This window comes from Drosophila novamexicana, unplaced genomic scaffold (assembly GCF_003285875.2).
Source record: "Drosophila novamexicana strain 15010-1031.04,08,12 unplaced genomic scaffold, DnovRS2.1 tig00000986-arrow-arrow-pilon, whole genome shotgun sequence".
In the NCBI taxonomy this organism is placed as follows: domain Eukaryota; kingdom Metazoa; phylum Arthropoda; class Insecta; order Diptera; family Drosophilidae; genus Drosophila; species Drosophila novamexicana.
In genome coordinates this window covers 1,521,417-1,545,802 of record NW_020824835.1, presented here as the reverse complement: position 1 = coordinate 1,545,802, position 24,386 = coordinate 1,521,417, and the positions used below count along the sequence as shown (strand labels likewise).

The following is a 24,386-nucleotide window of genomic DNA, read 5'->3' as shown; positions in this document are numbered from 1 at the left end:
AGAACGAATTTATTGGGTGTAAGAAAAGGAAATATGCGAAGAATTTCAATATAATCACCCAAATTGTCTCCGTAATATTTGACAGTGTAATATTGATAACAGTGTCATAACATTCTCGTATTAGAGAGAGACTGCAAACTTGTTCGCACTAGTGCTCAGCGACGGCAATATTGAATTGGTTCACTATCGATATTGAAAAATCATTATCGATAACATAACTACTTTTTGGGGTGTACAACTAGTGCATCTCTAAACCGGGCTTTGGGCTAACAACTTTTATATACACCTGCGCTTGCGTTCGTGGGCTCAGTAGGTCGTCGTTCGTTGTTGAGTTCATACTAGCATTGAGTTCATAGCATATTACAATTGGCAGTTAAATTCAAATAGCTGTGTTGAGCGCTGTGTAAATTAATCATTTAATTAATTGTGTTTTGTTTTGATATTTGACTTTAAAAGTTATATGCCTTTTGAATATCAACTAAATGAAAATAATTTATCTCCAACAGCTAAACAGCGTCTCGTTAACGTTCACGTAAAAGATACAACAAATTGCAGCTTGCGCTTAAATCAATATTGTTAAAACGGTTAACATGCAAACAGTTATTAAGTAAGTTGCTGTCATCATTCCCACACAAATGGGTATTATATTTGAATTGAATTTTGTACTACTGCATTTTCGTTATCTCTGTTTTAACTCCATTTCACTTGCCTGCTCATTCCCACTCGATTGTACAATATTTGTAAGCGCGTCAAACAAAAAAGAAAGTTGCGCATGTTTATTAAAAACACGTTCCGCGTAGTTCGATTTGGGATTAAGAAAACTGGACGCGGACCAGTTGTCTTTTTCTACTCAATCTTGTTCATATTTCGGTTTTGCTTTGATCCAAACTCGCTTAGTTCTTAACAAGTTCCCTTTTATTTTTTAAATCATGTTTGCCTTGCAATTTAAGTGTTTATCAACCATATATATGCCGTTAAAAAAACCAAAATCGAAAAGTTTTAATGAAATCAGAAATTATTAAAACAAAGTTGCATACATTTTTTTAACAACTTTGCCTTCACTATTTTTGATTCCTGCTGTTGGTCGTTTTCCACATTTAAGGTTTTCATTAGCCCAACCTTTAAATGTAACGTGTTCTTTTCTCATCTGCTTGTTTATTATATTATCATATTTTCCCAAACTTCTATCTTGCGCATGTTATTTGAAAATTATTGCCGTGTTGTCATGCCAACAAAATATATATATAATGATATATTACATATGTTATAACTGTATTTATTTACACAACTTATTTAATTACAATTAATATAGTACATGAAAAAGAGCTGCGATTATTTTCTATGATTCGTGCAATGTTTTGTGTATATACTTTGTCCCGCTAATTGTTCAGATGCGTTTGCTTAGCTTTATGTTTTTCACATGATTCTTTAGAATAAGCCCTGTGGCAACAATTTAGCAATATACGTGACTAAAAAGAGTCTCTTTGAAATGGCTTTCTCATTTCCTGGTAGAAATGTGTCTAAGTTCGAGAATTTTTGTTGGAAAAAAATGATGCTCGAGTTATTTATTTTTTCGTGAATTTTAGTCAGACTTAGCTGGATTATTTATTTAAAATATAATTGTGTAGAGAATTTGATCTACCAACTTTTAAGAATAAAGATAAAGATATTCTTTCTTTTATTTTCCGCAGTGGAGTTGCTTTTAATTATTTAACCAAAATGCAGTGCATGCTGCTTTAAAAAAAAAAATCAGTTTTTTGCTTTGAAGACAATGCATTTAAAGTTGTGGAAGGCTCTCTTAAGAAAATGTTTCATCATATCAGCAAAATATTTGCACAATTCAGCCAAAAATTTGACGCTTTTTGTTGTTCTGTCATCTGCATAATGTTTAAGCGACATTTATTGCTTTTGTTTTAAGCTTGAACATATTTCAGACTGGCTGGCAAACTAAATGTACAAACACATTCATCTAAAAAACCAAATAAAAGACTCACAAAAAAACTCTTTGTCCGATAAATATAAAAACAAATTCACACCTATGCCAGGTTTTTAGATAAAAGTGCCTTACCGGTTTTACAGCTTTTGACTAATTCTTAAAACTGAGTGTTTATTTGATTTCTTCGAGCGGTATTTAGGCCAGCCAAATCAACGCGAAATCAGCCAAGAACTAAAGTTTTTTAAGTCTTGGGCCAACGCAGTATTTTATTGGTGTATGTGCACACACACACACATATATTGTGTGTGCATTGTTTTTGGCTGTTGTTGTTGTTGCTGTTGTTGTTATTGCTGCTGTAGTTGCTTATTTGCTCAAATTGCATAATTAAATGCACGCAGACCTTAACGTGGTCAAAAGCAGCGACTTCAGCAGCGGCAGCGGCAGCGACGGCAACTGCAACTGCAACTCCAATTATGGTCAGTCATTTGGCCATGCGGCTGCGTTTCTTTTGTACAACTATTTCTGCTGAAGGTGAGGCTTGCGGTTGAAATCTGCCACGCCCCCAAGACCTACATGCCCACCTAAGGGGCTTGCATCGGGCATAATGTGTTGCAACCTAAACAAACTATGCCACATACCCTTTTAGCCACATTTGTACACTGCGCGCTTCTTACACTTTTTTCCTGCTGTGAATAGTGTGTAGGGCGTTGGGGGTGGGGCTCCTGGGCTTATCAGCTAAACAATCTCGAACGCACTGTTTATATAGATGTGCGGCAAATTAATTAAACCACACATTTCAATGCTCACTTTCACACAGATGCCCTGATTGCCGCAGCCATAGAACGGCCACTAAATGTAAACAAATGTCCACCGACTTTATAAAAATAATATTTCGCAATGTCCGTCGTTTTTCCAGTCGGTCGATGTCCGAGGTTAACGTATTGCCTTGACCCGCAAATATTTATAAACCTTGGATTTGCTGCGGGAAGGGAGATCGGTATGCTTAAATTGTGCATATAATAGTAAAAAGATTATGGGCGATTCTTTGTTGAGGAATGGAAACCACTTTCAATTTTTTATTGTTGGAGGAAAATGGGAAATTATAAAAACAGTTTCCTTAATTTTGAACACAAAAACCACTGAGAGATATATATGCTTGCTGCTTTGCGAATGCCTCCAACTCTAAAAATATGAAGCAAAGCTTTTGGGAAATGTTTTCTTTGGGATCTTAGTTCCATTAAAATGTTGTCCTTCATAAGACTGCAGCTAGAGAAGGGCATGGTCCAGATTTTTACGGCGCACTTTTGCACAGATTCTCGGGAAAAAATAACCAACGTGAACGAGAATTTATTTTATTTATTAATGAGCTCGATGTTCACTGAGAATGTTGAGAATGTTGTCTAATATCTGAAGGAATTTTAGAAAAAAAGAACTCGTTTTCCCACATTTTAAGAAGAAGTACGTCTTTCATTGCATAATATAGTTCTATCTTAATATCTATTTCGCTTCAAGTTTATAATTTCATCTTTCTCTACTCGCATGCAAAAACTCGAAAACTTGTTTTTCAAATTTTTGAGTGAAATATGCCCACGATGCACTTGGTTTGAGACGAAATGTATACCAGATATAATTATTTTTACTGTGGCCTGGATCTAGAGATCATGTGCTTCTTGCTGAGGATTGGTGAGGATTGCATAGAACGCGCACCAAATAGAAATTCAGAAGTTCGGATCTTTTGAAATTGCCGACTTTAATATTGTACTTGACTCTTATATATGAGCCCCGATTAGATGAGATTTTATTTGGATAATTCCTATACGGTGTAAATCTTAGAAAATAACTTTCAGGTGTGCTAAATTTCTAGACTGCTTCTTAGTGTAAAAACACTTGTCCAAATTCCAAATTAACGAGATAACAACTTCTTTTTGTTGCCTAAGTAAGTTAATTGTGTTTGTTTTGACGAATTCATGAAATTCTTCTGTGCGATTCTTCGGCCGCATCGTGCTTCCTTATAGCCGACGTAAATCTTTGAAAAGCAGGCCAAAAGAAATGCCAAATGCCCTGCCCCAGTCTTGATGCGTAATTGCAGTAAATTTTGGAGCGTGTAGCGCACGTAATAGGCCCGGTCTTTGACTTCTTGGCGTAAACGCCTTTATTACTCACCCCACTCATAATGAACAATCCGAGTGTAATGCGGGGCATTTGTCAAGCCAGGTGATTGATGTTGTCAAAGCCCGGCTCCAGCTCAGGTTGCAGTTGGTTTCTCATCGAAAGACATTACGTGTACTTGTTTGTTTCGTACATAATTTCGGTGATTTGATGGGGCCAAAGAGGATTTGTGTGGGATCTCTGGAACCGGGAAGATGCGCAGTACGTGCCTCCAGCACTTTAATTTCGGGCACGCGTCGAGTTGACTGAGAATTAACTCTGTGATTCAATGTGATTTAACCCAACATCTGGTAGAATTTCTTCGAACCAGGCCGCAACTTAAACATTGAACTTTGTTGTCAGAAACGTGAGATGTTAAGCCTAAATAAGTAAAATAAAAAAAATACTACTCTAGCCACTGCACTCGACTAGAAGAAACTCTCTAAAGAGTATCTATGAAAAATAATTATTCTTAATAGGCACGCATTCCTGTGAATCTTCAATTTTTCGCATACATTTCTTATGAATAATATCTATTCAGGTTGTTCTCATTGTTTTTCGCATTTTTCCTCAGTAACACTCTCAAGTTTCAAGTTCCAGCTGATATTGGTTATAAAACATTTTGAATACAATGTAAATACAATTGTACAATAATTTTGAGGTCAATATTTAAGGTGGAAATTTCGCTGGCCTTTTGTTGTAGACACTAAATGCCGAATGCATATTTAATGATTCGCCCTGCCATTGGGCTTGTTTATGCGACTCCGTCGTAGGCAATACGCTTGCCTAAAGAGCGGGCACCCACCCAAAAAACAAAAAAAATAATAAAATAAATAACAAATATTTCCATTTCGTTTAGCATGCAAAACGCACCGTCGAATATCAATGAAAAACTCTGTGAGACATTTTGACATATGGCAGCCTTGGCGTCTCGGGCTGTTATCTGTGAGTTTTTGTTGAACTGTACATTTTTTCAAGTATTTGGCAACCCTGCCATGTTACCGTTATTTATGTGGCTGGCCCTGATGCTGAAGCGCAGCAAATGGCAACTGCCGCTGCAGTTTTCATTGAATTTCCGCTCGCTTTTCCTGCCCACCTGGCAGCCTTTTAAAAGGCACCAACTTCCTGTCACGCCCACAGCCCCTAGGCAATTTCATTGTCGCTGACTTCTTCCTGCTGGCAAATTGCCTGCGTCCTGTTGATAAATAGATTTCAAAGCGCACTAAAAGGCCTTGGCTTTGCTTTTCTCGCTAATGTGACTTAGGGCCAAGATCTAATAAAAATAATGCACTTTAGACAGCACAAGTTCAAGTTTAAGCCGCGGTTAGAGACCGAGCCAGAGAAGTACAGAGAGAAACACAAAGTTACGGAAAATGATTTCATGTGAAGATTTCTCGAGCACATCCAACGAAATATGGAACATATTTAGATGTATAAAAAAGCGAATAAATTTAAATACCGAAATAAACAAAACATTTGCTGACTTCATCAAAATTTCTAACTTTCCAGTTTTTTCGAAATCGTTATATATATTTTGTATTATTTCCTATACAAAATCTTGTACGCATTCAAAGAGACCTTACACCAAACCAAAGCAAGTCCATGTTCTTAAGATCTCTTAAGAGCTTGTTTATTTATTTTGTCTGCAATGTTCATGTAAATATTATTATTGTCAACGCTTTAGTAAATGTGACTATTGATGTTAATGTATGTAATGTTAATGGTGTTTATATATATATATATATATGTGTATATATATATGTATATAGCTTTTAATATATTTTTTTGTACGGCAGGGATCAGCCATTGAGGCAAATGGAAAACAACAACAATCCGGGTTCGAACCTCAGTATGGATCTAGCATTGTCTAGGTTCGCAGGCGTAAATATCCGGTATTGGGTTGACATATATCTATATTCTATACATATACAAATCTTTTTCTTATATTTAAATTTTTTAATTAACATAACTTTCAACGATTTGTTCAATATTTGTAATTTAATATTAGCACAAAGCTGCCTTCGGTATGTGCCTAAAAAGAAACACATTCTATATGATTTATGTGCCATAACTCGCAGTTTTGTTATGCGTCCAATGAAAGATGGAGCTTTCGCTTCTAAATATTACTCAGTTTTTATTTTTTTTTCAGCTAGTAAAAACTGACAGGTATTACGTACACCAAAGCGTGGGGTTAGTTGTGAGGCGTAGACACAATAACACATTGGCTAGTCAATTGAGAAAAATGAATGTATTAAACTATTTAATTCAAAAGATTTTCGAGAAATTCATAACTTCACATTAACACAATGCTGACTACGTATGTAAACAAAAAATAAAGTCGTTTTTCTTTTCGTATTGACGGACTCATTAAATTCTTAAGCGCACCGCTTCCTTATTGTCAACGTAAATCTTGAAATATCAGTGCCCAGTCCCAATTATGATGTCTAGCCAAAGTACATTTTGGAGCGTCTAGCACACGTCTTTCTTTGCAAACCGTATATTCAGTTATTAATTGGAAATACGTTTTAACCAGTTCAAACCCGGAATATCAATTATACTTTTTACTATGATGCGAACCTTCTTCCAAGTCAGTTGTCAAAGAAACAGCCAAACCGAAATCCGGTTCAAAGCAATATCCTATTCGAAAGACCTAGCTCCAAGGTACACATAACTTTGGCCCTAACCATTGAATGCATCCAGCCACATTTGGTCAATAGGCGGCGATCAAATTTCAACATTTTTAGTACTAAATCGAAAATTGGCTTGGGCCTGGGTTCAAGGATGTGGGAGCTGGTTCGAATCGTAAGCAGCCCTGGTCTTAATACAGATCAGCCGTAGCTAATCTGCCAGAAGATAAATGTTCTTTCTGGCTTTCTGAGTTTCGATCTCATTTATGTCGATCTTAGAAGATTTTGGACTTTCATTTTCAATTCAGATTTTCATTTTCCTTGGCGCTGCTTGTACATTTGAGAATCTTTTCTAGCTGTTGCCTTAGAATTCATAACCCTATCAATAACTCCCGCCTAGCTGCATTCTCTAGATATTTCTTCGTGTTTTCTCGTGTTATCAGCTTATAGCGTTGACTTTTTGTATGTATTGCAGCTGCATTCCTTTGGTTTTAATGAGCGCACACGCAGTTGCTTAAATGATATGACAGCTCTAATATTGCGAGCAATTAAAAAAGTTACTACAACTACAAACAGCGACTAAAAACAACTATAACAACAATAACAAATGACAGGCAGACAGACAAAAACCCATCGTGCGCCAGCCTCATCTTATAGTATCTCGGGCCCAAGTCGGGCGTAATTAAAATGTATTAGGTAATTGTGTCTGTGGCACAAATTAACACTTGGAAGCAATTTGTCGCTGCTTTTGGCTTGTTTGGGCTTTACGAATATCACAGAAAACAATAACAACAACAAATATGAATAAGAAAGTCTGACTGACAGCGGCTTCGGCCCGCAAAGGCCACTCGCCTTGATGGACGAGCCCATATGCTGCTTGTTTCTACAGTTTACAGCGAACCCCAAGCTTCGACATACACAATACCTTTGTCAGATTTGACAAGCCAAAAAAAAAGACCTACACTAAATTTCATCATTGCTGCTGCTGAGTCAAACGATCTCCGTTCGAAAGCCCTTAAAAATATTTACAAATTTAAGTTTTGTTCAATTTTGTGTATTACAACTCATCGGGTTATGGCATATAAATCATATAGGATGTGTTTTATGTGCGGCTAATACTGCCGTGCGAAAATAGCTCTAGCGAATGACTCAGTTCTGTGTGTACAGCTAGATAGCTAGACTCACATTCGAAGATGAGTAAATAATGCGAGTGAGTACCTCCAAAATCACAGCCTTCAATCACACCAAACTGAATGAGTGTAATAAGCAGGGTGAATGATTTAGCTGAGTTGAGCGAATAATTGTATAGATCAGAGTTGACTTACACCATAAATCCGTGTAGACCGGAGTGTTGGCAAGGTTTTTAAATAGATTACTTTGTGGGTAACTGTTTTTTGCTGATTGCTTGATTGACTGATGATTGATGATCAGCTTGTTTACAAAAGTTATTTTCGGTGTGTACTGTAAGTAGCTTTTGCGGAAATCCATTTAAAATATTGGAAAATGAATGAAAAAAAAAACCTATCGAGCAAAGCAAATAACAAATGTATTTTGCGTGCTGCACGGATTTTTCTAAGTGAACTATTCTGAATGGCAGGTGAAGCTCCCAGGTAGACTAACCGAAAACTGATTTTTAGCACATAAGTATTTAAATGTTTAGTTAAGCCGGGTAAAGCCGCCTATCGTTTGATTCCGACTGGGTCTACCACTTAACATAAGCGCGTAGTTTCACAGATGTTTTGAAAAACCATTCAAACAGCTCAGAGAAACATGACAGATAGTGCTACAAATGTATCTGAAGCTATTAAATTCGCATTTGTTCAGGCACAAAAGAGCTATGCGATAGGAAGTGCGAACGTCAGTCTAAATTTTTAAGCGTTACCCCAAAAAAAACCTATTGAAATTTCTGGTGTCAATCAGAGTGTTGAATACTAATAAAGACGACGAAAATATATATTCAAATAACAAATAATAATAATAGCAACAATAAGAAATATGGGTATATGGCCAATAAAAGCCCTAAAAGTAAGCAATGTAAGCAGCAACTGTGTGTGTGTGTGTGTGTGTGTGCGTGAGTGTGCGCGAGTGTGCGCAGTTGTTAGTGACGGCAAAGTGTCGCACGTCAATGGCAAAAGCGCCGTCTGCACTTGACACATTTATTGGGCAACTCATAGACAAAAGCACAGCTTGAAACCGGCGCCCATTGACACGCCCCCCAATAGCGACACTTGCACAAAGTTGCCAGTGCACACAGCCAGCAGCGGCAGCAGCAGCACCTGGACAATATATTCATAAATAAAATAAAAAAAATTCACATCACTCGCAGCACACCCTCCATATGCCAAGTCAGCTACAGATTCAATTCAGATACAGATACAGTTACAGATACAGATACAGATACAGATACAGATACAGATACAGATACAGATACAGATACAGATACAGTTATAGATACAGATACAGATACAGATACAGATACAGATACAGATACAGATACAGATACAGATACAGATACAGATACAGATACAGATACAGATACAGATACAGATACAGATACAGATACAGATACAGATACAGATACAGATACAGATACAGATACAGATACAGATACAGATACAGATACAGATACAGATACAGATACAGATACAGATACAGATACAGATACAGATACAGATACAGATACAGATACAGATACAGATACAGATACAGATACAGATACAGATACAGATACAGATACAGATACAGATACAGATACAGATACAGTTACAAATACAGATACAGATACAGACACTCGTGTTGTATGGATTTGAAATGAAGGGGCTGCTGATATCGCTGATAAGACGCAGCCGCGACGCTCTGGCAATGACAATGCGAAAATCAATAGCTGTTGCATAAACGAGGCAAATGCTGTACCATAATAAGTGCCACAGCCTACGGGAAATGGTTAACAAAATTGTGAATTCTGAGAACACTTCTCGAATGGATGCTACGGATCGTGAATTCCGTATGCGGTAAGAGCTTCGTGCCTATTGGATTGGAAGAAATGGATGGCATGATGTTGCCAATGGTCAGACACGATTTGCATCCAACTAATTGGATAGTTAATGGGCACCGATATTAGACAATAAGTTAATTGCATGGATTACTCGCGTCATAATATTTATAATCAGTAAATTCACGTTTACATTTGCTCCCATTTTCGTAATCGTGTTTTGAGAAACGTGATCCGACATTTTTCCGCAATATAACTTTTGTCATTTTCGATGAGACTTTTCTGAAGTTCCGGAACGCTTCTAACATAAAACAGGATATATGGGAGTCCAGTCCAACCCACCATTGTAGATGAGCAACTGAACTAATAAAGCTTTTACCAAGCAATATATGTGATTATTTTTATATCATTATGCAATCCAAATATTTACTTTTTATCTCATTAACACAAAATACACACATTTACTGATCATTCACGAATTTTACAAGTTAAAAAACTTCTCCGAAACGTCTGCTTGTGCGATAAATAAAACTTGCTCGGACCGGCATTTTTTCCTCAATTGAAATATTTGTTGTGTATTTCTTCCCCAAAACAATCAATTATAATTATCGTTTGCATATAATTAAAAAGCCAAACAGCACTTTAATAATGAGCAGTTCACCTAAAAACACGTTGAGAAAAAAATGCTGAAAGTGGAACTGAAATCACGTAAACAAGTGAAAATAAGCAGAAATATATATCTGCGATAGGAATGTAGATCAACTATACATTCAGGCACAAGCAGGGCCCAGGGTATGGTGTGGTCGTTTATTAAGATCGTGGTGAACTTAAAATTAAAGCACAACTTAATATTTTTTTGTATTCCGCACAATGATTTGGCGTGAAAGTCATTCAACTTTGTCCAAGCAATTGCTAAGGCTGCTCAATTTACATAATGCACAATTAAACGAATTCTTAACTTGTGGCAAAAACGCTCAACACCATATTAACAAACTGGTTAAACGCTGCGTATGATTATTTATTTATTTTGTTATGTGTTTATTTTTTCTTCCTTGTGATTTAATATTTTTTCTCTGGCTGTAATTATAAGAATTGCCTTTTGTTCGATTCGTTTTTTTGCAACGTGCAAATCATTAAGACAAATATTGCTTCAATTTTTAATTATGAATGCAACATGAACTTGACAAACACTCTGTTGAGTTCTATAAAATTAATTTTCAAATGCTTTCCTCATAAATACACTTGTGTAGCTAACAACATCGTGTAACATGTTAAATAAAATGCCGCAGCAACAATTTGTTAAATTTAATTTCATTTTTTTTTTCGCATGTCGAGGCTGTCATTTGGTTTATTGCTCACATTGATGCGACTTTGTTGTTGGCTGCCTATTGGCGAGTGCTCCGTTTTGTGCCTTTAACAATAGCAAAGGTTCAGCCACATTAAACAAAATAATTGTTTTGAGTGCGGCTAGGCTAGTATTCATTTTTTTTTTCTCTTTTATGTATTTGGGGCTGTGCATTTGGTTGTGTTTTGCAATCTGATTATTGGCCAAAGGCTGAAGCGCGTGCCCCACTTACACTGTTTTTTCGAGCATGTCAACTTGAAAAGTAAAAGCAATTTTGATAAGTAGAACATATTTTAATAATTTTGCAGGAATGCATCTAGGGAAATTTCTTAATCTATTTTATCTTGTAGAAGGTATTTTAATTTAATCATGAAAAGTGTAAAGCATATAATGGGACATCTCCGACCCCATAAAGTATATAGATTCTAGATCCGCATCAGCAGCCGAGTTGATATATTCATGTCCGCATATCCGTTTATCTGTTTCAATGCGAACTAGTTATAGCAAAGGTTGTAGTTTGTAAAATATTCTCTCCTATACTTAATCATCTATATCAACAATTTTATTTGATACAGCTTTCTTGAAGAAGGGAAGCAGACTTTTATATGTACAAATGATTAAAAGAATTAAATTATCTGAGAATCAGAGTAAAAGAGTAGAAAAAGTACAAAATAATGAGAGCGGCGAAAGGAGAAAGAAAGATGGAGACTAAGAGTGAGAGTAAGCACATAGATAAAGGTTATTAGATGGTGAGCATAATAATAATAAGACTTATGTGTTCCTTTAAATGATGAGAATCGAATAGTAGGGCAGTATTAAAAGAAAAAGACATGGTCTGGAAAAAGACATGGTCTGTGCGCTATTCGTCACTCAATCAGTTTGTCAGGTCAACGATATTTATATATTTACATAAAAAAAAGCGAAATTCAGAACCCAGTGATAAAATCAAAAACTGACCGCACACGACTCGCTTTAACAATTAGTACAATGTATATGGTATACATATACACATGAGTATATGCTGACCTTTGGCCCATTCGGCCATGAGATTTCAAAATAACCAAATAATGTATGTAATCAGCCATAAATAGATTTATAGAGCCTGGCTTAATCGCTCATTAAAAGCGGATTCGGGTTTGCATCGGCACCAACAACAGCTCATAACTTCTGGCTTTAGTGCGCATCATTATTTCTTAATTTTCAGACGTAATTGAAGCGTGCTAAAAAATCATCAGCCACGGAAATGGTTTGGCACTAAAACATTGGCTAACATTAACATGACCTGTGTGTACCCGCGTGTGTGCGTGTGTGTGGGGACGTATATTTTGTATATCTCTCAAGCATTTAGTGTATCTCAGGCGCTTAAAACTCAGAAATCTCAAAACTGGCCCACAAAATGTAACCAGTTTTCTGGCGCCGATATCTATTTTCGTTTAAAAACAACTCTTGCAAAATGGCCAAATTCACCAGACATTTGCTAATCGGAAGGAAGTGGCCAATTAACATACACTGTGCAACAGGTTTTATTTGTAAAACAAAAAAAATCAATTATAACTCGTTTGATAATTAATATGAATTTGCCTGCCGTACTCAGTTTTTATAATATTTTTATTAGTGTTTATCCCAAATGTGGCCTTCATATCAGGAAGCCAAAATAAATGAAACGTCAATTAACGCCAAATAGGAAAAAAGTTCCACAGTTATCAAATTGAAGATTATACTGTTTGATTTGCCTTTTGTTTTTTTTTTTTTGTTTTGACTTGGCTTGGCTCATTGCAAATCCTTAAAAAAGTGTTTTACAATCTGAAGATCGTCCGCGTTAATGTATCCAAAACAGCAGAAATCAATTATATTAGACAAGCCATTTCTTTAAATCTAATCTAAATATTGCAGAAGCAAACAATTTTAAAATTGTTCCTCAGACAGACGACATGCTCTAATTTTCTGAAAATAATATGGAATGCTCTGAACTTAGCCGATTGCCTGTGCTACTGTATTTTTTAAAGCATATATATTATATAATATTCATAGCATATATAATATAAACCAATGAGAGTTTTTAAGAATCGGTTTATTAACGCCAATGTTTTTTTTTGAGGTTTCTCATGATCATAAGAAGGAGAAAAAGCTCACATTCACATAGTAAGAGTATTCAATGTTCGGCGCGGCATTGTTAATCCCGTTTTGCTTAGCTTTTGACATGAACTGTAAAAGTGAAATTTTCGCAGAAGCCGTGTGCTTAGCAATTTACGACGAGTGACAACTCGAATTTGTTGCACAGTGTGGCTGCTCTTTGCGGCTGCATAGGGGGCAATGTTGATAAACAAGTTTAAAGCCGAAGCAGCCGCGAGGCCGACACAAGATAAACGAGATGGCCAACGGGTGATAGCTAAAGAAAAAGTGAATTGATTATCGATGACATCGGGGTGACAAAAACAAAATTGAAAACAAGTCCACGCGCAGCTAGCCAAAGTGAAATTTACTTTTACTCGGCCCCGCACTGAAGGGGCGCCCTTTAATTAAGATTTATGTGCTTGTCGCATCTAAGCTTGTCTCTATTTGTTGCTTTTGCTTATTTATTTCTTGTTTACTTCCATGGCAGGAATCCCAACTGGTGGCGTCGACGCACCAAGCTGGAGCGGAGCCTGCTCATCCTGAGTGGTATTCTATTCCTGATTGCCGCCACAGGCTTCGGTCTCTGGATATTCAATGCTCTCAAGCCGATCGAAGGAGGTGCCGGATCCGGATCCGAATCCGGAGCCGATGCAGAACCATCATTGGCTCCACCGGAGGCGACAGCTTTGCATAGCGATACCACCAATATGAACAAGTTGTCTGTTGAGGGTCCCAAAGGAAAGCCGGATTCGGAGGACGTTTGCCTGACCAAGGAGTGCATACACACTGCCTCCACGGTGCTGAGCAAGATCAAGGCGGATGTAGAGCCATGCGACAATTTCTACGAGTTCGCCTGTGGCACCTACATTGAAGAGGAGAATATACCCGACGATAAGGTATCCATCAGCACTTTCTCCGTCATCTCTGACAAGCTGCAGGAGCAGCTCAAGGACATCATCACCGCCGAGCGACCGGCCACGGAGCCCAAACACTTCCGTTTGCCCAATTTGCTGTACAAGGCCTGCATGAACAAGAGTATGTAAATGACTGATCCTTCGAATCCTGGAGAATCAATGTATTTCTTGTTTTGTCTTTTAGCGTTGATTGAATCTCTGGGCGCCACACCAATCGCCAAGATTGCCAAATCCCTGGGCGGCTGGCCGTTGATTGAGGGCGACAGCTGGAATGCGGACGACAACTGGACCTGGCAGGAACAGGTCAAGAAATTCCGCAAGGCCGGCTTCAGCATGGACTACATCATTGACTTCTCCATTGGCGTGGATCTGCAGAACAGCACTAAGCGCATTATCGATGTAGGTGTGGAGTATTGAAGATGGTTTCAAACCTGATCCGATTTTGGAATTTCTTATATACAGGTGGATCAGTCCGCGTTGGCTTTGAGTCGCGAGTACCTGATTAAGGGATTTAATGAGACCCTGGTTACCGCTTATTATGAATACATGGTGGACATTGCGGTGCTTTTTGGCGCCAACAAGGATGAAGCCAAGACACAACTGCTCGCATCACTCGAGTTCGAAATTGCGCTGGCCAACGTAAGCAAAACCAGATTCTGACTGGCTAAGACTATAACAATATCAATCCAATGGCTCTTTAGATCTCCTGGCCCAATGAGAAGCGTCGTAACTCATCGGAGCTGCACAACCTACGCACCGCACAGCAGCTGCAGGCTGCCTATCCGTACGTTGACTGGGTGGACTATATGAATGCCCTGCTGCCAGCAGGCCTTACCGTGCAGGACGACGAGATAATCAATCTGACCGTGCCGCCGTTCTTCGACGAGCTGGGCAAGCTGCTGGCCAAGACGCCCAATCGTGTGATTGCCAACTATATGATGTGGCGCATACACGCCTTCTCCATTGGCTTCCTCAGTGAGGAGTTCCGCAAGCGACAGCTGCAGTATGCCACAGCGCTGTCCGGTCGTCAGGAGCAGGAGGCGCGCTGGAAGGAGTGCGTCGATATTGCCTCCGGCAGGTTAGTATATGACCAACGCACTTCTTCTGTTTAGCCTTTATTTTGTTAAAATGGTGTGCGGCTTTGGCCATTTAGGTGCTCTTTTGCTGGTGCTCAATAAGCAATTTTCTATCCTTGTTTCCGTTTCTTTTCTGATTGATTTCTTTGTGACTTTTACAGTGACAGTGACGATCTCGAAGCAGATACTGATAGGTATTTAGAGAAATTCAACATACAAATTTACTTCATCGGCCGAATACAGATACATATCCCAAGACACCCACACACGCATACACGCAAAATCCTCAATACATGCACTTACAACCCTATATTGATTTGAATGCCACTGAGTCTACTTTTAAATAAAGCTTAAATAGCTGAATAGCAGGTCATCAGAAAAAAGGCCAAAACCTACCTGCGCAAGGTTTACGCGCTTGATGGGAAAATTCATCCAAAACTTCAGCTTTCATCTGGGGCTAGGTGCGCTTTTAGGTTTCATCATTTTGCGCTTGCAGATGCTTTTGTATTAACACCCCATCGTGCTTGTTGTCTGCAATATCCATCCAAGAATCCTGAAGCTCCTCTTTAGACTTTGCATCACAGATGAAATCAACACACGCTGTAATTTACCCCAAATTTAAATACCCTAAGCTAAAGTGATGTACCCTGAACTCGTATCATCGATACGCAATAGATTTAAAACATAGCGTAATCAATTTTAAAGTAGCCAAAATTGTAGACACCTGCGACCTCTGAAAAAGGCTAAGTGTAGCTAAAAATAGCTGAGTTGTCAACAGACTAGCTTAGGGAGCGAGTCGAATATTGGTATTCTGAAGAACTGCAGAGCTTGTATCTATTGCGGCTCAAATGAAAATTTGTTGTTTTATTTTTAATTTTGTTCGCTGGGTCCCCTTGTTTGTTAGAGTCTGAACGTAAGCACAATTTATTTGTTTTAAGTAAATAACTCATAAAAATTATCATTTTCCGCTTTTACGTATAATCTCGACTGTTCACCAATCAAAAATTGCACTGAACAACAACAACTCCTACTACAACAACAACAACAACAACTGGTACAACCAAACCACATCAACATCGCATGAATTCACAACGATCAACATAATCTAATATCCATATTAAATATAACTATCAGCCTTGGCATATCCGTGGGCTCGCTCTACGTTCGCAAGCATTTCAACCAGGACTCGAAGTCGAAAGCCTTGGAAATGGTCAACGACATACGCATGGTGTTCGACGATATACTGAATGAAGTCATCTGGATGGACGACAAGACGAAGAAGGAGGCCAAGGAGAAGCTTCATAGCATGGCCACGCACATTGGCTATCCCGACGAGATGTTGGACAACGAGAAACTGGCCAAATACTATGAAAAACTTGACATCAATCCGGAAAAGTATTTCGAGTCGTTTTTGAACATGAACATCTTTGGCACAGACTATTCATTTAACAAGTTGCGTCTGCCGGTCAACAAAACAGATTGGATACGTCATGCCCGGCCAGCTATTGTAAACGCCTTCTACTCCTCCCTGGAGAACAGCATACGTAAGTAGAGAGTTCCTAGTTACACCTAGAACCGTAAACTAATCCTATCTTTTGCAGAGTTCCCGGCTGGCATACTGCAGGGCCATTTCTTTAACGCCCAGCGACCCAAGTACATGAATTTCGGAGCTATTGGCTATGTGATTGGACATGAAATCACACACGGCTTCGATGATCAAGGTCGTCAGTTCGACGTGAAAGGCAACTTGCGGGACTGGTGGCAGCCAGACACACAGAAGGCCTATCTTAAGAAGGCACAGTGTATTATTGAACAGTATGGAAACTATACGGACAACGCCACTGGCTTGAATGTAAGTCGGGTCTTAAGTATTCCACTGTAAAACTGATATTATAATTGGCCACGTTTTTCCACCTCTACAGTTGAATGGCATCAACACTCAAGGCGAAAATATTGCCGATAATGGTGGCGTGAAGGAGTCGTATATCGCCTATCAACGCTGGGTAGAGAAGCATGGGCCGGAGCCCAAGTTGCCTGGTCTGAACTATACGCCTCAGCAAATGTTCTGGATCTCGGCTGGTCAGACTTGGTGTGCCAAATATCGTAAAGGTAAACGTTGAAGAATATTATGTTAACTAAATATTCTTAAAAAAACATATATTTTACTTACAGAATCCCTTAAGATGAGAATTACGACAGGCGTGCACTCGCCCTCAGAGTTCCGTGTGCTGGGCTCGCTGGCCAATATGAAGGATTTTGCCAAGGACTTCCAATGTCCAGAAGGCTCCCCCATGAATCCTGTGCAAAAGTGTGAAGTGTGGTAGAGACTACCCGCAGTAGAAATATTATGTTTCCATAAAATATATTAGATTGTGTGTGTGTCTTTGTAGTAAACTAAAGCGGTATTTAGAAACTCTAAAAGATGTATTAGCGATCATGCCCGCGTTCTATGGGCTAATCTCACGTAGATTTACCATTACTACCCCTAGCGTATTTATGCTGAGTGAGCATAATGTAAGAAAAATATTTAATAAATTTTGTTTATATGTATGACTATGTTTTCTTGGGACTCTTCATTACAGTCCATCACACATCACAGCGAGAAACTTAATTTTAGTAAATATTCAAATCTAATGAAAATATTCGTGCATGAGATTTAATTATGTAAGCCAAAAAATGTGTTTACTACAAAACATTTAAATTCGATATCGATCGATAAGCGATTTAGATAAGTCGCGCAGGCTTAATCGATAAGCAACTCAACAGTTTCACAACAGTTCCAAATCGTTTAACCAACAGCTTGGCAGCACTTTATGAAAGTGTTGCCCCAAAACTGACCACAAGTGGACAGCCTCAAAAATATCGGCCACCCACCACAAACAATCGCAAATGCTCTGCCATCCCTAGGTCCTTTTCACGCAGCGTGGCGATTGCTAAATTATTTGTAAATTTTTGCATTCTTAATTAAAATAAATAACAATGTCGGCGCTTAATCTAACTGTACGCGTGCATCCCGTGGTGCTGTTTCAAGTTGTAGACGCGTTTGAACGTCGCAATGCCGACTCACATCGAGTTATCGGCACCCTGCTGGGCTCGGTTGACAAGGGAGTTGTCGAGGTTACCAATTGTTTCTGTGTGCCGCATAAGGAGCACGATGACCAGGTGGAGGCGGAGCTGAGCTATGCCCTGGACATGTACGATCTGAACCGCAAGGTGAACGCCAATGAGAGCGTCGTCGGCTGGTGGGCAACAGGCAACGAGGTGACGAATCACAGCTCCGTCATACACGAGTACTATGCGCGCGAATGCAACAACCCGGTCCATCTGACTGTGGACACTTCGCTGCAGGGCGGCCGCATGGGCCTGCGCGCCTATGTGTGCATTCAGCTGGGCGTGCCCGGCGGCAAGACCGGCTGCATGTTTACCCCCATTCCCGTGGAGCTGACCAGCTACGAGCCCGAGACCTTTGGCCTGAAGCTGTTGCAAAAGACGGTGGGCGTATCGCCAGCACATCGGCCCAAGACTGTGCCGCCAATGCTGGACCTAGCACAGATCTCTGAAGCGTCGACGAAACTGCAATCGCTGCTCGAACTCATACTGAAATACGTGGACGATGTTATTGCTCACAAAGTGACACCGGATAACGCTGTCGGACGACAGCTGCTCGACCTCATCCACTCAGTGCCACACATGACCCACGAGCAGTTCACCCAAATGTTCAACGCCAATGTTCGGGATCTGCTGATGGTTATCACGCTCTCACAATTGATCAAGACGCAGCTGCAGCTCAACGAGAAGCTTACTTTCCTGCCAACGGCTTAGTCGAGGTGCGGCTCCTTGGGGTTTTAAGTCAGATTTAAGCGCAAAGTAAATTCTACGTATTCTTCATTTCCCGTTAATGCGTCTAAGTAATAAAGTGCTCAGATCACCGAGAAACCTGGTTTTATTATTGATAAAAGGTGACTTGTGAATGTTTGTTAAATTTTTTAAAATTTGTCAATATCGGCGCTTCCTTGTTTGTACTAAGAAATTTAGTTATTACAAAATTTGAAATTTCTCGGATTTATAATGTTTGATTTTTGAGTGACATATCTTTTCGTACTCGTGTAGATCAGGACTATTGATTGGCTATCAAATAAAATAATAAAATTTAACAAACATTGCAAGGGGTTACATCACAATTTATGCTTAAATTGGGTTGGTTACAATTTTTCTGAATCCTGTTTTCTCTACGGAGTGTAGCGAGTCCGAAACGATTAATATTTACAAGATCTGAGTAGATTTAACAACTTACCAAACCAACTATAGACGGGACATTTAGTGTAAAATGCTGGGGCCACTCATTTCATATGCGGCTGGTCCATAGTCGTCTTCGTTTTTGTTCGGGTTCGAGACACGCTCGCATGCTCAGACAGCAAGAGAGTAAGAAATATATATGCAGCTATGATACTTCGAAAGTTTTTCAAAAAGTTCGAACTTACACGTTTCAGATAATAAGAGTTAGATTCTGGAAATGATATACCGTTTTGGGTTTGAGCGAATAACAGGTAACGATTGGCATTCAAAAAATAAAAAAATATTGACCAAATTTGACAAAAATGCCAAATGGGGGCAATGGCAAGAATGGGGCTGGTTCTAAAATCGAAAATGGTAGATTCCATTTTATAGATTTCGATGATTACACAAGCAGATTTATGCTATTTGTCCAGGCTATAGATCTAGCGTGTAATAATGACTTTTCAGATTCACACGCTGATGAATTGAAAGATTTCGTTTTGGTTATGGTTGCAATATGTATATATTTTATTTAAAACTAAACGAAATTCCAGCTGCCTTTTTACAGAAAAAAAGTTTTTCGCATACCGCATTAATGTTCAAATTTGTATTCAAATGAAATGCGCATAAAACTCAGATTGAATGATGTTGAAAACATTCAGAAATGTGAACAACATTCAATGCATTTTGACGCTTATGCTTAATTACAATAAATAAGAATAAGAAAATACAAATATATTAAATACAATTATTTGTTTATGCTTCATGTTATACAAATAATAACGACAATTAGAATTTAAATCGCTTCATTTATGCAGATATGTATATTTGTTAGTGTATGCTTGTGTGTATGTATGTATTTTTATGCACTATATGATTTTAGGTACATTGGGTACGTCGTGAAGGTTTTTAGGAGCTGGGCGTGTTGCTGCAAGTCTTCAAAGTTTGTTAACAAATTGGTTGGTGAATTAATTAAAATTGTATCGTTTAAATGATTCAAACTCTTCTACGAATAGGCAATTCAGCAAGAGCTCTAAATAATTTACAATTAAAATGTTTCTTGCTTGTTTCTAAACGAAACATAAATCCGTATATATGTATATATATATGTATGTATGCGTATGTAAATGTAGGCAAATGTACAATATTCAAAAAAAGAAGCAGAAATTTAACAATATTCATAGACATTTTTTCATCTTAACACACATTTAATATATGCATCTATATATTTGAATTTGACTTTGACTTGGCAAAAAACATCAGAGCGAGAGAGCTTGGCTTGTATGCGTATATATACCACATATCGTAATCGCTTGCATGTATACATATATAATATATATAAAAAGTTAAAATCTGAATCAAAAAACACTATCAATATAATGCAAAATTGCAAAATTGAACGATAATTCGCATTCGATGATAAACATTTAGCTGACAAACACTTCATATTCATATATATATAAATTGACTTTAGGCTTAAGCTTCAACATTTAACATATACTTTATATGTACTGTATGCATGTGTATGTATATATATATATATATATATATATATGTATGTATATTAGTACAACAACAACAATCGCAAGTTGTAACAAATAAAATACGACAACAAGTGTGGCATCCTCCTTTGGTCCCCCAAGCGAGCCTAGACGCAGCTGAATTTGATGCCGTCGTCGCTGGAATAACAGTTCTGGCAGTGGAGCTTGTGGTTCCGTACACGGACATCTGTGCCATTCAGTCCGTCCCCGAGTTGCACGTGGCACACGCAGCACTTGAAGCAGTTGATGTGATAGAACAGCAGCAAGGATTCAATTATCATGGCAGCTCCGCGACCTGCATTAAAAACATAGGCACAGCATTAGGGTGACTCAAGAGTTAAACTCCAAAAAAACAAAGAAAACTGACAATCTATAAGTCAGAGGTACCTTACTGGCAGCCTTGCAGTGCAGCTATATTAAGGTTAAATTTTCAATCTTAAATTAGTTTAGTCTTTAAATAAGTCTTTTTTTAGTTGGCGGCTTGTTTAGACCCAGACAATGTATTTGAGCGCTTTGTGCACCTGCCGACAATTGTCGTGGGTGCAGCCCAAATCTGTGAGAGACATGTAGGCAAAAAGACACAAACAGAGAGCAGCAGATAGAGGCAGGGAGAGATAAAGAGATAGAGAGAGAGAGAGAGAGAAAACAAGAGAAAATAATGTGTGAAACAAGAGCAACAGTAGAGTGAAGAAAGTAAAGTTGGGAATACATTTTACGCTCATTACAATAACTAGTTGGGAAATATTTCTTATATGGATAGATGGCAAGAAGCTTTAATGTAATTATTTAGGAGCTTTGATATTCGAATTCACTTGGTTTTTTGGGATTATACAATTATTTTTATAGTTTTGGAATTAATTTCCAGCTTCTTCTTTATGATATCAAAATAAATCCTGAGTCGGTAAAATATATTTTATATCTTTCGAGTTAAATTATATACCATTCACTCATATCCCACTCTTTGGGTGAGTTTTTTAGATATTTAATTTAAATTGCAATTGGAATACAATAATAATTGATTTCAGCTGTTGTAATATTGTAATGGAGATATCACGATTACCATCGCCTAAGCGTAGCATATATATGTATGCATGGATGCAAAGATTGGTGTCTAGATATGTGTTCCCTTCCTAATGAACGATGCAGCTTTATATAAGATGTATTTATTTATCAGATGATATCGCGTTCTAAAGCCTATGAATGTAGTCAACGATGTTTGGGATACTAGTATAAGTTGAAATAGAAGAAGAAGAACCACACTCACAACCAACGTAGTAGCAAAGTTTACCTAATTCGTCGCCGCAATGCGAACACTTCTTCTTGCCACTAACGCTGAGCACCTTCTCCTGATTGCTGCTGGCAGCGTTGTTGCTGCTGTTGTTGCTGCTGTTGTTGTTGTTGTTGCTGCTGTTGTTGTTGTTGTTAATGATGTTGTTGTTGCTGTTGTGGTTGGTAAGCGGTTTCAGGCCAAGCCCATTGTTATTCAACTGACTGTAGGTGCCATTGCCCTCGAAGCTGTGAAGAAAATAAGGGATTCAGATTAAAGACTTGAGTTCAAGGAAGTGTAGATAGATACAAAATAAAATAATATGTTTCTGATACATAGAAAGCAAATATAGTACTAGTAAAAAGCGTATTGACGATAAAAGTCATAGAAAAGGAATCTACAGTATCTGGAGCCAGTCAGGCACTCTACCCACCGCTTGCGTTCGCCAATGCCTTTGCTCTGGACCCGCTCGGTGAGCGTTTGTATGATGGAATCGGGCAGCGGCTTGCCATTCGATGTAGGCGCGGGCATGGAGCGCCTGTTCAGCTGATGCTGCTGCTGCTGCTGTTGTTCGAGCAGGCGGCGATGCTCGGCCTCCTGCAGCAGCCAGTGATTGGTATGGCCGTTGTTATAGAGTGCCCCATTGTAGTCCGGCATGGACTTGCGTTTCTGCAGCCAGGCGGCATCGTTGGCCAGATGGTGCTGCTGCTGTTGCTGCTGCACCTGCACCCAGCCATCGGTGTACTTGGGCTTGGGCGTGGCACTTAGTGCCAGCAGCGTGTTGCGCGACATGTTGCTCAGATTCTGCGCCGACTGGTGATGATAGGCGGCCGCCAGATTTGCCGTGTGACGCGGGGCAGGCGCAGCTGTTGCCGATACTGCAGCTGCTGCTGCTGCTGCTGGTGGCAGCGGCGTGCCCGCAATCTTGACAAGAGAGCCGCCGTAACCGCTGCGCTGGCGCGCGCTGATCGCATAGTCCGGCTCCAGGCCGTGGCCATTGGTAGTCAGGTGCATGGCGCGCAAGGGTTTTGTGGGCGGCGTCGGGGGCAGCATGAGACGCTTGGAGAATTCATTCAGATCCGACATGGACTTGCGATAGTCGGTGTCCATCTGCTGGTAGTGATAATGTGCAAGGGCTGCAGGCGGCGGCACTGCCCGCTGCTGTTGCTGCTGCTGCTGCTGCAGCTGCTGCTGTGGCACGTTCGCATAAATCTGCTGCGCCGGCGCTGGCGGCAGCTGCGGCTGTGGCGGCTGAAAGGCGCTCAGCATGCCATTGCCAATGCCCAGGCCATGGTGCAGATCCTGAAGTGAGCGTCGGTTGTTGGACAAGAGCATCTTGGCGCCATGTTGCAGCTCGCGGCGCGCCAAATTCTCGCGCAGCAGCAGATTCTCGCGCTGTCGCTTCAGCTCCTCCTGCTGAAATGATCAACGAGTAAAAAACATTCAATTCTAATTCCTTGCCAGATAAAAGCTTCCACCTACCGAAAACTGCAGCAGCTCCCGCTCCACGCGCAGCACTTCGCCCTGTTCCCGTATCTTCTCCTCAATGGACAGCATCTTTGCATTGGCCGTGGCGGTTGCCTCGCTCAGCGATTGGGTGGCGGCCGCTGCCGCCGTTGCAGATTCCGTCCACGATTCCGCCGAGTTGCCCTTCACCGTCTGCAGCAGCGGCGTCTGCGCAGCCAGCAGCGTCTCGTTCTGGTAGATGATCTCACCGAGCTGCGACGAGCCCAGCGCCTGCTGCGTCGGCGGCGGCGGCATTGGCGGTGGCGTTGCCTCTGATGGGGTGTCGTTCTCCTCCGAGGAGTTCGTATAGTGCTCGCTGCTCTGGCGCGAATGATTCTCTGAGACACCTGAGTCGCGGCTTTCACCTGTTAAGTGAGAGCAAGGGCAAAGGCAAAGGATGAAGTGGCAATCAGTGGACAGGTCATAGATCTATTTTAAAGTCTTTCCTTGCGAGTATTTTGAAATATTGTTTTGTTTGTTTCAGAGATTAAAAGAGTTAGATGGACTAAACTTGTAAGTAGTTTCCCTATGGTATACGCAGATAATAATTTGTGGAGGTACAATTAATGAGCCCAAACTTTTGTTTGCCACTAATACATAAAGATCGGACAATAAACACCGATTTTAATCAAGAAAGCATTTTC

At 39.6% G+C, this 24,386-nt stretch overlaps 3 protein-coding genes across 10 annotated transcripts in view; 2 read left to right on the top strand and 1 right to left on the bottom strand.

Moving 5' to 3' along the window:
• Positions 1–325: 325 nt before the first annotated feature.
• Positions 326–17,703, top strand: LOC115765627 (neprilysin-2). Of its 2 annotated transcripts, XM_030709277.1 has the most exons (11): positions 326–403; positions 507–607; positions 13,651–14,198; positions 14,262–14,476; positions 14,540–14,716; positions 14,779–15,155; positions 15,315–15,347; positions 16,288–16,697; positions 16,755–17,005; positions 17,076–17,262; positions 17,326–17,703. In XM_030709277.1, the coding sequence occupies exons 2-11, from the start codon at positions 591–593 to the stop codon at positions 17,475–17,477; spliced, it is 2,367 nt and encodes a 788-aa protein (XP_030565137.1). In that variant the 5' UTR covers positions 326–403; positions 507–590; the 3' UTR covers positions 17,478–17,703. The 2 variants fall into 2 exon arrangements, with proteins under 2 accessions (XP_030565137.1, XP_030565138.1); XM_030709278.1 differs by lacking the exon at positions 15,315–15,347.
• A 348-nt stretch (positions 17,704–18,051) lies between these two features.
• Positions 18,052–19,089, top strand: LOC115765628 (eukaryotic translation initiation factor 3 subunit F-1). Its single transcript, XM_030709279.1, has one exon. It carries the CDS (start codon positions 18,133–18,135, stop codon positions 18,973–18,975), a length of 843 nt encoding a protein of 280 aa, XP_030565139.1. The 5' UTR covers positions 18,052–18,132; the 3' UTR covers positions 18,976–19,089.
• Positions 19,090–19,951: 862 nt separating this feature from the next.
• Positions 19,952–24,386, bottom strand: part of LOC115765791 (dual specificity protein kinase splA) — a 76,914-nt gene continuing 72,479 nt past the window's right edge. For 6 of the 7 annotated variants that reach the window (XM_030709477.1, XM_030709476.1, XM_030709478.1 and 3 more), the window contains 4 exons: positions 23,719–24,107; positions 22,670–23,652; positions 22,258–22,484; positions 19,952–21,264 (listed from right to left, as the gene is read on the bottom strand). In XM_030709477.1, the coding sequence (XP_030565337.1) occupies positions 21,077–21,264; positions 22,258–22,484; positions 22,670–23,652; positions 23,719–24,107 (1,787 nt within the window). In that variant the 3' untranslated portion in view covers positions 19,952–21,076. Of the gene's footprint in view, positions 21,265–21,359; positions 21,523–22,233; positions 22,485–22,669; positions 23,653–23,718; positions 24,108–24,386 lie in introns of those variants that run through there. The other variant, XM_030709481.1, reaches the window with a different exon arrangement.